Source organism: Oncorhynchus mykiss, chromosome 8, assembly GCF_013265735.2.
Source record: "Oncorhynchus mykiss isolate Arlee chromosome 8, USDA_OmykA_1.1, whole genome shotgun sequence".
Taxonomy (NCBI): Eukaryota; Metazoa; Chordata; class Actinopteri; order Salmoniformes; family Salmonidae; genus Oncorhynchus; species Oncorhynchus mykiss.
The window spans coordinates 62,034,228-62,049,104 of record NC_048572.1 but is presented as its reverse complement, the minus strand read 5'-3'; the positions used below and the strand labels follow the sequence as shown (position 1 = coordinate 62,049,104).

The following is a 14,877-nucleotide window of genomic DNA, read 5'->3' as shown; positions in this document are numbered from 1 at the left end:
GCTGTTTGTACTGGACTCTAAGTTCATTCTCAAATCAACCAGTCCTTCTGATCTCCATTCCACCCCTCAGATGTCCACAGACTAGCCCGTCTTTCCCGGCACACTACCATTTCCTTTTGCAACACATCCTTCTATTTTACTGTGATGTCTTACTAAGAGTCTTGAACCTCTCTATTTGTACCATTTCTACCACGATTGCCCTCAAATGAAATACTTCAGCTAAGCATATAATCATATTTCCCATTGATTGATTGTGGTCTATCAGATCTCCGAACAGTACTGTTTGTAGGTCCATCTGAACACAGACATTATGACTCAGCAACCACTCCTGGACCTGACTCCAAAAGCGAGCCACCGAAGCACAGCGCAAAAATAAATGATCTATTGATTCTATTTCTTGGTTGCAGTCTGCACAAGGCTGACTGTTCAATGCCCCTTATAGTGAACATTATTTTTGTGCCAAGAATTTTATATAATAGTTTAAAAGGTAAAGAACACATTGTGTCAAGTGTTGTTTTATATATCAGTTCATAAACCCGATGTCGTGGTATTGAAACATCAAAAATCTGTTCCCAACTATCTTGAATTCTGTGCGGTATAGTTGTCAAACCTCTCAAGCTTAAATAAAACGGATATACATTTTGCGATTTATACTAGTCATTTTAAGCCATGCATGGTTTTTGATTGGCGGCAAACAAACTAATTTATCCATTTCTCTTATGAGTAATTGCTCCATCCATTTTTTATGTGTGCGCTGCAATTTGGTTATACTTTTGTATTGCGCCCACATCTCCATAGACCTTTGTTACAGTGCCTTGCGAAAGTATTCGGCCCCCTTGAACTTTGCGACCTTTTGCCACATTTCAGGCTTCAAACATAAAGATATAAAACTGTATTTTTTTGTGAAGAATCAACAACAAGTGGGACACAATCATGAAGTGGAACGACATTTATTGGATATTTCAAACTTTTTTAACAAATCAAAAACTGAAAAATTGGGCGTGCAAAATTATTCAGCCCCTTTACAACAATCAGTCGTATATTGCACAAATCTGGCCTTTATGGAAGAGTGGCAAGAAGAAAGCCATTTCTTAAAGATATCCATAAAAAGTGTCATTTAAAGTTTGCCACAAGCCACCTGGGAGACACACCAAACATGTGGAAGAAGGTGCTCTGGTCAGATGAAACCAAAATTGAACTTTTTGGCAACAATGCAAAACGTTATGTTTGGCGTTAAAGCAACACAGCTCATCCCTCTGAACACACCATCCCCACTGTCAAACATGGTGGTGGCAGCATCATGGTTTGGGCCTGCTTTTCTTCAGCAGGGACAGGGAAGATGGTTAAAATTGATGGGAAGATGGATGGAGCCAAATACAGGACCATTCTGGAAGAAAACCTGATGGAGTCTGCAAAAGACCTGAGACTGGGACGGAGATTTGTCTTCCAACAAGACAATGATCCAAAACATAAAGCAAAATCTACAATGGAATGGTTCAAAAATAAACATATCCAGGTGTTAGAATGGCCAAGTCAAAGTGCAGACCTGAATCCAATCGAGAATCTGTGGAAAGAACTGAAAACTGCTGTTCACAAATGCTCTCCATCCAACCTCACTGAGCTCGAGCTGTTTTGCAAGGAGGAATGGGAAAAAATGTCAGTCTCTCGATGTGCAAAACTGATAGAGACATACCCCAAACGACTTACAGCTGTAATCGCAGCAAAAGGTGGCGCTACAAAGTATTAACTTAAGGGGGCTGAATAATTTTGCACGCCCAATTTTTCAGTTTTTGATTTGTTAAAAAAGTTTGAAAAATCCAATAAATGTCGTTCCACTTCATGATTGTGTCCCACTTGTTGTTCCTTCTTCACAAGAAAATACTGTTTTTTATCTTTATGTTTGAAGCCTGAAATGTGGCAAAAGGTCGCAAAGTTCAAGGGGGCCGAATACTTTCATAAGGCACTGTAATTGCTTGTGCGACAACATTTGACTATCCTTATTTACAATGTCATTCATAAACACGATACCTTCCTTGTACATTCTCTCCAAAACAATGTGCCTTTCCTCTATCAGTACATTGGAGTTTAGCCATTTTATTTTCTGTAATATTTGTTACGCCTCTTCTGGAGGATGAAATTGGAATTGGAACCAATTCTTATAGGGCTTTAAACAGGGTTCCATTTACAAGCATTTTGCTACACTCGCATTAACATCTGCTAACCATGTGTATGTGACCAATAACATTTGATTGTCAAATGGTTTGTTTTAATGGCAAAGAGCCCGCTTTTGAACATTGGATGTGCCTCTCTTAGTAGCCTACTCAAAAACCATTTTGGATATAGATATAATTTTGATATAATGGAGTCTTTAAGTGAGAGGTTTAATGCCTTAATATTAAATAATTTTAACCCTCCAACTCATGTTTGTTTTATAAATATGCCCGTTTTAATGTTTACTGGACATTCCAGTTCCAATTAAATATTACTTTCGACACGACTTGAAAATTGTCTATTGATAGTCTTGCGTCATGTCAGACTTCTATGTTCTCCACAAGGCTGGAGAACGAGATTACTACATGGACAACTAGCACTTGTATGTCTATTTCTTAAAAATCATGAACCAGGAGATTTCCGGAAATAGTGGAATGCATTTTACTTTTGCTTCATCGGCTATTAAAATTGAATAACCTAATAATCTTAGCCAAATGGACACACATAAAGCTACTGTAAATACGTATGCAAGATGCTTTGGTCACAATTAAAGACACTTATTAAACCATGATGTGCACACCTATTTACCCTTCCTTGCAGTAAGACTGTCTAAAGCAATGGTGACAGACAATGCTCATTAAAATACCCTGTCAAAAGCGTCTTGGCCCTGACCATGAGGAGTTTCAGTAAGCAACTACTGATCAAAGGCCACGTCCTTTGCAGTACAACATTAGAACACATTTATTTCAGATTGATGTTATTATGACAATGGGTCTGTTGATTCCATAGAGGCTCCTGCAGCTCAGTACAGTGTTATGTGCAAGGAGAGTGAGAGACTTGCATATGTGAACTCATCCCCAGGGCACATGAAATGCACTTCTATAGTTTGTGCTGTTGTTTTTTCCTCTATATGTAAAAGAATCTAGCTACATAGCACACAGTAAGAAACAGGTTCATTGCATTTGTTTTGGGAGGCGTGGTCATTTTCTCGGTGGCAAGCAGAAGAAACGTGTAAAAATCCGTTGCACACAAAAATAAATGAACGTTCAAATCATTCTCTTATGTGCAAACAGATGTACATCTTGCATCAATGCCCACTGAAAACCAAACATTTAGGCATTGATGTGCAGTCGCAGGTACATTAATACAGATACTGTACATAAAGTAGACTTGGAGTGAACAGAAAATGAAGTGAGAGGTGGATACCCACTATATGTTCGTTTTTTTGCAAACACTTTCACAACATCTATCTACAAAGTGAGTAAGTACTCATGCCAAAACAGAAACATTCTAAGCATGCAGTCTAAAAACATACATATTTTAAATCAACAGCAAAGGCCCAAATTCAATAGGTTACCATCTCTGCACCCTCTCTTAATGACACCAAGTTAGCATCCCAAATTGCACCCTATTCCCTATTAAAGTGCACTATTGTTGACCGGGTCAAATGTAGTGCACAATAGGGAAAGTTATGCTATTTGGGACATGTCCCAAAACCCCATCCCCCCTCTCTATCCCGCCCGGCCGGCGCAGCCAACACAAGGTCAGTTGTGAAGGTGGTCCACACATACACACAGCTCTCAGGCACCTCGCTGTACATCCACAGGTCAGATGAGTCACCATGATACAGTAAGAAGGGATATGGATATCTTTAAATGGAAAAGCAGTAGCTCAAGAGGAGTATACGTTTCACATGAAAGACAGACAGGGACAATATGCCAGCAGGCCAAAGCAGTAGTTCCTATCCAGAAGCATTGATGTAGAGCTGACTCTGCAGGATGTAGTCGATGACTGGCTGGTTCAGGTAGTCCACTACATGGCCGTCACCATGCTGCAGGGCCAGTCTGAGGGAAGGGAACAGCCATAGAATTACAATGATTCTAATGTTCTACGGGAATAGCTTAGTTCATCTTCTAGGGGTGGTTTCTTGGACACAGACTAAGCCTAGTCCTGGACTAAAAAGCAAGCTTAATGGAGAATCTCCATTGAAATAGCTTTTTAGTCTATGACTAGGCTGAATCTGTGTTTGGGAAACTGCCCTCAAATGTTGTGGTTACACCCAAGAGACACTGAACAGCAACCAAAGTGGTACATTAAGAGACATCCATATTTGTGAAAAATAACCAAACTTTTCGAGAGTCCACAGTGAAAAATAGACAATAATAGAACAGTCCATAATTATTTCTTAAATATTCCTAATGGAGGCCCAAAGGATGGTAGATAAATTATAATTAAGCGATAAGGCCCGAGGAGGTGTGGTATATCGCCAATAAACCACAGCTGAGGGCTGTTCTTAAACACAACGCAACACGGAGGGCCTGGATATACAGTAGCCCTTAGCTGTGGTATATTGGCCATATACCACAAACCCCCAAGGTACCTTATTGCTATTCTAAACTGGTTACCAACATTATTAGAGCAGTAAAATACATGTTTTCTCATGCCCTTGGTCAGCCAATCAGCATTCAGAGCTCGAACCACCCAGCTTATAATTCACACTAACCTGCTCTTGGTTGAACTGACAATGGACATAGGGTGGTTGGCATCATCTTTTACGACAGTGATGTTATCCTGGAAATTACAAAGAGAGCATCTTTTACACATTATGCAATTAATACATTGACATTTCTAATTATCTATGGTACAGAGTTGATTATATGTTAAGACATTAACATAATAAGCGTCTTACAGATTACATTATCAAGCTTATTGGTTTCCTACTTTTCACCAAGCTCATGACTCATACGCTCACAATGTAGTTATTACCTTGTACTTGCGCAGCACAGAGGAATGGTTCATTATCCTTTCTGTATCAACTCCGTCCCGAGGCACAACAACAATCCCAAAGTCTCCCACAATCACCTCCATCTGCAAACCATTTGTATGACACATTGCAGTATTTCCTTGCAATGCTAATGAAGCGGGTGACTGTAATAGTTTTGGTAAAGTATCTTGGATGCAGCATTATGCTCATTAGGGTATTACATCATTTGCATTCATGCCTCTAAATGGACACTGGCTAGATTCAAATGTCGTCCTTATTTAAAACTATTTGTCTTGCAGTGTCTCCTTTGACCTCTACAGGTCTGCCTATGTCTGCTTTAATAAAACTTTAGCGCATGCCAATAGGCAAGAATGTATTCTATGCAAAGTATGAACACAATTCTTCCGTGAATGACAGTCTCACAACAGACATAAGAAGATGGGGAAGAGAAAGGACGAGTGGCTTACATCACTGTCTTTCCATAGGCCAGGGATGCAGAATGACTCCAGAAGATCACTGCCACATAGGAGCAAGATGCGCAACTCTGGACAATAGAGAGGAAGACAGAAATTAGACACCCAATAAACAAAGAGTTGGATAAGACAACTTCCTGTTCAATGATTTGATAATGAAGAAAGTTCTTACGGGTTGTTGAGTGAAAATCGAATGACATAAGCAAAAGCTTTTGTATTCTGACGATATACAGACTGTATGCAATATTACCTATACAACATTACCTATGCAATATTACCTAATGCAACAGTATGCAATATTGGTAATACATAAATCTTATGGAGACATACAAAAGAGTGTTAACTCACCAATTTCCTCATATCGCATTGCAGTACCAAGGTTAGCATTTTCATCTTTTGAGATCAAATTAAAAAGATACAAGAAAAGGTTAGAATTTAATTCATCAATCATTGTGAACTCACATTGTGTTTACTTGATAGCTACCTAAACAAATAGCTAGCTAGAACAAAGTGTTAAGATAAATTCATTAAAAAGATTAAAAGCAATACAAACAAAAGTTGCCCAGTAGGCATCTACAGAGGGAGCTAAGAAATGTCTGTTTTTCAGGAAGTTGCTTGTGTAGCCTACTTACCTACAAAGGTGAAACGGTCCATGTGTGGGCGAACACAGCAAATTTTACCCAAGCTCTCACTCATCTTCCCCCACAGCTTAACTGTTTAGGTATATGGAAGAAAACATCCAACATTTTCTAGCAGCAAATTACATCCATTGAAAAATATTTACAGACCAGACAATTCGTTTCTTGGTACATTATAACAACGTTTCCTCTTTTCCATCAATCATACATTTTCAAGATATTAGACCTAGATTCTCATCCTAATCGAAATGGCATAAATGTTATCTCAAATACGTTTGTGTATGTACACCATCACTCACTGGCAGTGGGCTTGTTGTTCACTGTGTTGTGGTTCTGATAGATGGCAGTCTGAGTCTTATTCTGTGGTTGGCCGATCACTGGAGTTGTGGACGGTGTGTTCACATTGGATAGAATACACCCTGTGACTCTCTGTGGACAGGAAAACACCAGAATTTACATGTTCAGTCCCAGAGAATTGCATTTGAGCCAGCTTAGGTCAGCAGCACAAACAGATTGACTACATTCTGACGGAAGAATTGGATTTGTCACATACTACCAACATGATATAATTGAAAAGTGTCAATCTGGTAGGTTTGTAGCAAAAAGATACACATCAAAGAAACATGACGCGTATGTGTATACATTATGTTCAATTGGGGGAAGATTAGTGTCACAATATTGATGCCTACGAACAAAGCTCTCTCTCTCGCTCACTCTCGCTCTCTCTCTCTCTCTCTACCTCCTCTTTGTTCCCTCTCCTCTTCTCTCTCTCCCTCTCTTCTTTCACCCCTCCACCCCCCTCTCTCTCTCCCCCACCTTTTCTCTCCCTCCTCTTCATCTCTCTTCTCTCCATCGCTCCATCCCTCCCTCTATTTGCCTTCCTCTGTCTCTCGCTCTGTTTATCCCATCTCTCTCTCTCTCTCTCTCTCTCTCTCTCGCCTCTTTCCCTATCCCTCAACTCTCTCTCTCTTTCTCCCTTCTCTCTCTCTCCCTTCTCTCTCTCTCTCTCACTCTCACTCTCTCTCTCTCCCCCGACTCGCTCTCTCCTCTCTCTCTCTTTCTCTCACCCCTCTCTCTCTATTCTCTAATCCCCTCTCCATCTCCCCCTTCTCTCTCTTCCTCCCTCCTACTCTTTCTCTCTATTTGCCTCCTTATCTCTCTCTACCTCTTCTTTATCCCACCTCCTTAACTTCTCTCTCCATCCCCCTACTTTCATCCACCTCTCTCTCTCTTTCTCTCTTCTCTCTCCCACCTCCACCTCTCGCTCCTCTCTCCCACCTCCACAGACTAGATATTGACACATATATATTGACACATAAGTCAATACATTGCATTCAAGGCAAAGAAGTTGGTGATAAATTAGAAATGTGTAATTTGGTGAAAGACAGGCAGACTGACAGACAGACTTATACACTCACAGGCAGATAGACCCTCTGGTACTGCAAGACCATTGTGTCCAATGAAGGTCAAAAAAGTTGTTCTGCCCCTGAGCAAGGCAGTTAACCCACTGTTCCCCGGGTGCCGAAGATGTGGATGTCGGTTAAGGCAGCCTCCAGCACCTCTCTGATTCAGAGGGGTTGGGTTAAATGTGGAAGACACATTTCAGTTGAATACATTCAGTTGGACTGACTAGGTATCCCCTTTCCCCTTTCCCCAATTTAGTAACTTCCTATAATAGCAGGACGCTGAAATTCAATATACGGCCTCCTGGGGTTACTTGCGGCAGTTTAAATGCCCCAGTTTCAAGCTTTGACATTAAGAACTGACTGTTTTACAGAGGACGGAATGCAGTATTTTTGTGTAACTACAGGGTGAGTATAACGGACCATCTTGAGGATGAATTAAGCCACTTCCGTTGCCATAGGAAGCTGAACCTCATCACGAGGCATCCCTGTAAGGTCGCGATCGGTTGTCTGCAAGGGTGGTTAGCTAGCTCAATCACAGTCCACGGGGGCATCATGGTTATGTAATGGCTGAACGTAATGTTTTTCTATGGAAAAAAGCTGTGTTCTCTGTGGGGCGAAGTTTTCACTGTGAAGAGTTTCACATGGTCAGGTGTAGGCTTGCGTTCATCAGGAGTGTCTGCTGAACTATCCCATATGTGAATTGTGTTTCTAGCCTCAATCATTCTAACAATGTCAATCAAAAGCACTTTAACTCTAGGAATTGTACACATTTGTGACCGGGCGACTGTTATGACCTGGCATATGAAATCTGAAGTAAATCGGCACAAAATTATTTTTGACCTCCATTGGACACAATGTTCTTGCAATACTAAAGGACTGTCTGTCTGTCTGTCTGTGAGTGTCTGTCTGTCTGTCTGTGAGTGTGTCTGTCTGTCTTGCACCAAATTACACATTTCAAATTTAGCACCAACTTTCTTGCTATATAGAGGGGGGATTATAGAATAGAGATAGATAGAGTTGAAAGGAAAGCGAGAGAGAGAATGAGGGAGAGAAGAGGGAGAATGAGAGAGATAGAAGACAAAAAGAGAGAGAGAGAGGGAAGGGGAGTGGATCGAGGGGGGAAATAAGGGGGAGGGGTGAGAAGAAAAGGAAAGGGGATAAAGATGAGGCAGAGGGAGGCAAAGAAAGGGAGGGAGGGAAACCAACAGACATGAACGCAATTGACTTGTGTCAACTACTTGCTTTTAATCTTATTGAAAGCAATGTATTCCCTTAGGAATCAAGACCCTGAAGCTTATCTCGAGGCTTCAATATTGTGACACTAATCTTCCCCCCCATTGAATGCAATGTATTCACTTAGGCATCGTGTATATGATGCTTATCCCGAGGCATCAATACCATGACACTAATTTTCCCCCCATTAAATGCAATGTATTCACTTAGGCATCATTTATCTAATGTTTAACTCTAGGCATCAATATTGTGACACTAATTCCCCCAGTAAATGCAATGTATTCACATAAACCAGATTTATGCTTTTCTGCTGATACCAGGCTTATAGTACAGTAGATGTTCAAAAATAACGTAATATTTAGTTGCCGTTTAAACAATCCCAGCATACAGTAAAGGTACAGGTCATTTATAAAAGGAGTTCAAATTGCTCTTAGTCCTTATACATACTTTCACTACGCATGTCAACTAGCCAGTGGGCCGCGCATTAATTCAACTTCTATGAATAAATTCCATACACAGTAGCTAAGTCTGATGCATTTAGTGTAGGCTACCTTGAACTCTCTTCTCTCTGAACTACCACATATTTTATCAAATTGCTCTTGATATTGTCCTTCAGTGCCAAATGTACAGCTCATGCAATACAGTGTGGTCTGAGTAACCGTAGCCAGTCATTATTCCATGGCCTGGCTTACCTTCATGAGGTCACGATGATGCTCCAACACACTGCACGTAGTCTGCCATGTGTCCTGGTAGCACTCCCAGGGATCCACTCTGCAGGAAAATGACACATAATAGATGAACAGCTGTGTACTCCTGGGCCTGTATTCATAAAGCGTCTCAGAGAAGAAGTCCTGATCTAGGATCAGGTCCCCCCTGTCCATGCATCATAATCTAAAAGGCAAACTGATCCTAGATCAGCACTCCTACTCACGCTTTATGAATACGGGCACTGATCTCTATCCTTCTCATTAGCAGGATAATAGGACTGATGATATTGCACATCTGCTAAATACCTCACACACTGTGTTTTGTTAATGACATTGCCAGAAACACATCCTGTCTCAAGGGGCTAATAGAGGCCATTCAAGATACTTACTGCCAATCAAGATTCACTTGAACTGCATCCCAAATGGCACCCTATTCCCTAGTACACAACTTTTATCTAGGGCCCATAGTGTTCTGGTCAAAAGTAGTGCACAATGTAGGGAATAGGGTGCCATTTGGACGCAGTCTTGTTGTTCTAATCGGATATATCCACTGACTCACCTGATCCAGTCAGAGGACTGGACTGCCAGTTGACACATGGTGAGACGATGTCTGCTGGGGACCAGACCCTGTGAACACACAGGGGATCGATAAGCTGCTGACATTGTGTTCGTTGGGTGTATCCCAAATCGCACCCTATTCCCTATATAGTGCAATATTTTGGGAATAAGGTGCCATTTGTGATGCAGGCATTGTGTTCATTCTCTCTATTGTGTGCCTCTGCATGGTAATCAACTGGTTTTACATGTTTTATCTATGAGGAACATATATTTGTGTAAAATGGCTGAAGATGACATTCTATAGCTGATGTCAATCATTTGTGCAACCACAACAATGATAACATACTAATCCAATCCTCATTCGTGCTAGAGACACAATGATGAAAAAAATGTGCAGAAGATTCATGATCTGACTGAAACAGCATTTCTCTTACATTTATTATTCATGTTTTCTGTTTCTTATAGAGAGAGAAACTGGGACAAGCTTTTAATTTATTCCAGAAATGGCTAGGGAGAATAGATGACGATAGAATTAGAGGTGGTTTATATAATCTGAATGCAGCAACAACACCTACACAGGAGGACCACCCAAAGCAATCACTCATTCATAAAAATAACCCCAGTTAATTTTCTCTAAATTGCACTCCTGTCACTCATATCAGATAATTGGTTGAGGTGGTTGTTTGTTAGTTAATCAAACAAATCCACTTCGTAGATACCAAACAAAGCAGTCTGTGAATATGCTGTAAGAAGTTCGTACCGGTTTGCCATAGGAGTCATGTACAGGAGAGATGATGCCCCCAATCACAATGAACTTCCCTGTTTTGTGCAGGTATTCTTTGGCTTTCTCTGTGAAGCAGATGCAGTACATACTTGTCAACATACTTATTATAGTTCATAGTGTGCACAACATTACAGTTTTAATCAGCTAACCTGTGTCTTATTGTCTGCCATCAGCTAAATGTTTCCATTTATGTCATGAGAAGTTTGGTCACTGAATTTCTGCTTATAATAAACAGTCTATAACAGTGTTGTCATTCATTCATTCATACATTGTTTTCCATAGGGCACTATTGTGAATTAACCTGATGTGTTGCTGAATATTTTTCTTAGTTACAGTACAAAAATAAATTAACCCTGACTCGCCAGTGGATCCGTGCAAATTACAATTTTTACAGTTCATCTCCAGGGAAACAGATCAAGGAATTCCAGACGCCTTTTTCAGCCTTTTTGAAGTTGATTGATGAGGACTTTTTGTTTCGACCACAGGGCAAGCATTCATCTATTCATTCTGTTGTTGTTGTGGAGTTACTGCCTGCATGCCACCAATAGAGAAACTCATTGTTTCAGCCCTCTTCAAGCCTGTATGTGAATGTGGAAACCTACTGGAGCCTACGTGTTGCAAGTCATCAGCTCAGTTCAAAGTGTGTGATGTACAGTGCCTGTGTAAATTGACCAGAGCCATTATAGATGTAGAGTCATAAACATTAATATGATTAGAAAATGCATTATGTATTAAGGAAGAGAGGGTAAACTCTTAGAAAGGAAGGTGCTATTTAGAAAAGGGTAATTTGGCTGTCCCCATAGGAGAACCCTTTGAAGAACCCTTTTTGGATCCAGGAAGAACCATTGTGGTTCCCTTTACACAGAGGGTTCTACATGAAAGCCAAAAGGGTTCTACCTGGAACCCAAAATGGTTCTGCTATGGGGACAGACAAAGAACCCTTTATGAACCCTTTTTTTGTGTATGAGATAGAGAGTTAAGATCATGGGAACACTAGTGTATGATTTGAGGAGAGTGTTAATGAGAAGAAAAAAAAATAGAATCGTTTGGGGTTGTCCATCAAAGCAGATGGTTTGGGGCAAATAATGAACTAAAGGAATGAGTTCCAAATGGCACCCTATATAGTGCATTACTTTTTAAAGTACATTCTTAGAAAAAAGGGTTCCAGGTAGAACCCTTTTTGGTTGCAGGTAGAATCATTTTGGGGTCCATGTAGAACACTCTGTGGAAAGGTTTCTACATGGAACCCAAAAGTGTTCTACCTGGAAACAACAATGGTTATTCGAAGGGTTCTCCTTTGGGGACAGCCGAAGAACCCTTTTAGGTGCTAAGAGTGTAGTGCACTATATATGGAATAGGGTGTCTCAAGAGAAGAATCGCAATCCAATGACTTACAACATAGATGAAACTGAATCAATATCGAAAATGTATGATGATCTGACACCATCCACAAGTTTTTATATTCTGTAGTCTTAGTCCATGATACATGCATTTGTCTGCTTCTTCACTTTCTGTTGTTTCATGTAATCCCTTTATGAGTCAGAAGGGCTCACTGGGGGAGTTTTCATTCCACTCATGTGCAGCTAGAGTACTTTCTTTTTTCTATAACAGCCACTGCAAGGCATGCAGAGAGGTGGTTTGGAAAATAGGTCATGGAAAAATTGATGCTTTTTCCCTCTGCCTCATGATATTCCAGGTTCACTCACTACTGCTGCAGCATAATCATTTCACTCACTCTATTCTAATGACTATCTCTTAGGATTTAGTCATTTTCAGGGTACTAGCCTATGGTGCACCCTCGTATTCCTGATTTTGGATGGCAGTAATTTTAACTCACTTTTATATAAATGGCTTGCCTCCGTTAGAGGGGCATTCATGTTTTATAGCATATAGACATTACTATATATTGATGGGCAAGATAGCTTATGTGTATTATAAAATACAATACTTTACTAGTTCTACTGTGATTGTTTTCATCAATATACTGATGCATTTGGCTGACTGTTGTAATGTGATCTCCCTAATTGTAGCATTGTGCCATTACTGAATTGTGTGTAGAATCAGTAATGTTTCAGGTAACAAGAAAACCGTAATATTTTCCTAAGTGATAAGCCATGATGAAATAGTCCACAGTTATTTAATTGATTAAATGTCCGTTGAAAACTGACAACAGTTAAGGCAAAGACAACAATGGCTTGCCTTCATTAACTATTCAAATTGTATGTCAGCAGTAAAATAACATTAAAAAGAAGGGATGTACAGGACAACAATAAAGTCAAAAAGGAGAAAATATTTAGTCATGATATATAGATTTGCCTGTGTTTTCTTGCCATTTTACTGCATTTCCATTAATTTGTGAATACCTGTTGTGTTTTAGCTCATTATTTTACATTTTTTGTATGCTATTGTGATTTGAGATACAATTTCTCATTCATTATGAGTGACGCAGTATCTGCTAGCAGGCAACCAACGCTCAAACTTGCTGAATAGGCCCCTTGTGTCCAGTGGCTCAACATCCGTATACATGCAACATTTAAATCTCAAACTAGCCTAGCCTGCTCTTTCAAGTCCATTTGCTGTCGGTTTCAGGGCTGGTCGGCCTATGCAGCATATACCTACGTAGGGCTACACTGAAATTATACATACTGTGCGCTCAATATAGCTGTATAGGATAATATAAACCTGTAGATTTAATGGTTCTGTTGTTAATTAATGTCCTTCATACGTGGTGTTCAGAAACAGATAGTGAAATAAATACCCCCCAACTGAAATTACAATGATTACACCATGAACTTAATTCTGACATAATCACATTTCCGTCACTGAGGCCGTAGCCCATTTCAGCACCTCCCTCATGGACAGCGAATACCAATAAAAGTCTATGGCAAAACACCAACCCAACAACATCACGCAATTCTGACATTATAATGCTGATATATAGGTTAATTTCCATGCTAACCTGCTGTAGACTGCTAAACGCCTTGTCATTTTTAAACATATCCCCTACCCACAACATCTGGAGAACAAAACATATCTTTAAAATATACAGAAGAGCGCGTATGTAATGCTTACCAAACATATGAATGTGTCCTTTAGTGATGGGGTTAAAACTTCCACATGACAGCAATATAACGTGCGTTTTAGTGTTCTCCGTCATGATATGACTGGATATTCGTTTTTTTCTGCAACTAACGATTTGTTCTCCTTTGTTTTGCTATTAGCGACCGCAGAGAGAGAGGCAAGGTTCATTTGGATGCGGCAGTATCCCAGTCTCCTCGCAGGATACAGAGCGTCACTGCCCTCTATATTAAAGGCACAGGATCAAAGGCACTCACAGTACAGGAAATACAATTTAAACAATAGATAGGCCACATACGTTGGCTTTAATTATATACTTCGTGCGGCAAATAAATCAGAATGAAAAATATATACAAATATTGGTAATAAAACTTTTAAAGTATTTACAAGAAAAACCAGACAAGATTACCAGCACTTTCTGGCCTGAGCTCTTCCAATTGTATCACTGTTTCTGTTGTCCGTGTCCTATTTCTACACGTCTAGATGAAGGAGATGTGTCACCACCTACTGAATGTGCTGAACTAAAATACTCTTCGCTTTTGTCAGACTATTTGTATTACTAATTGAGTTATGTTAATTGGTTATATACTGAAATCATACTTTGGATCTCATAGTCGCAGTTTAGCCTCCCTGTGTGTGAGCGCAGGCTAACATTTTCTCTGTAAAGAGGTCTGGTCTTGGGCGCCCTGGTGGTGTGCTTGGCTCATAACAGCAGTGTAGCTGGTTCAAACCCAATTCTGGCTATTCCGAATTCTATTTGCCCCTTAATTGCTACACTAGTGGCGAAGGTGGGGGATAATCCCGCTGCCTTTGTTGGAAGTAGCCCTGTTTGTATTGGCGTTGGATTGTGCAGTATTGCAAACGAGCATAGCTATATTTGCTAAGAGGTCTGGATCTTTAATGCAGTGATACATAAAAAATGGGCTCAGCTTGTGGAATGGAACTGTACATTGTCTGGGTGATTCCATTCTAGTAGCAAATTAATTTGAATAATTGTTCTTAACCTGACCAAAGCAATGAGGTCA

The 14,877-nt window shown here is 40.1% G+C and overlaps 1 protein-coding gene across 1 annotated transcript; it reads right to left on the bottom strand.

The window, feature by feature from the left end:
- Nucleotides 1-2,927: 2,927 nt before the first annotated feature.
- On the bottom strand, nt 2,928-14,490 carry LOC110530301 (nicotinamide/nicotinic acid mononucleotide adenylyltransferase 2). Its single transcript, XM_021613224.2, has 12 exons — nt 14,262-14,490; nt 13,847-14,076; nt 10,751-10,839; nt 9,992-10,059; nt 9,418-9,496; nt 6,386-6,515; nt 6,081-6,161; nt 5,797-5,841; nt 5,443-5,519; nt 4,978-5,079; nt 4,715-4,782; nt 2,928-4,055 (listed from the first exon to the last, which is right to left on the bottom strand). Exons 2-12 carry the CDS (start codon nt 13,929-13,931, stop codon nt 3,953-3,955), a joined length of 927 nt encoding a protein of 308 aa, XP_021468899.1. The 5' UTR covers nt 13,932-14,076; nt 14,262-14,490; the 3' UTR covers nt 2,928-3,952.
- Between the last annotated feature and the right edge of the window lie 387 nt (nt 14,491-14,877).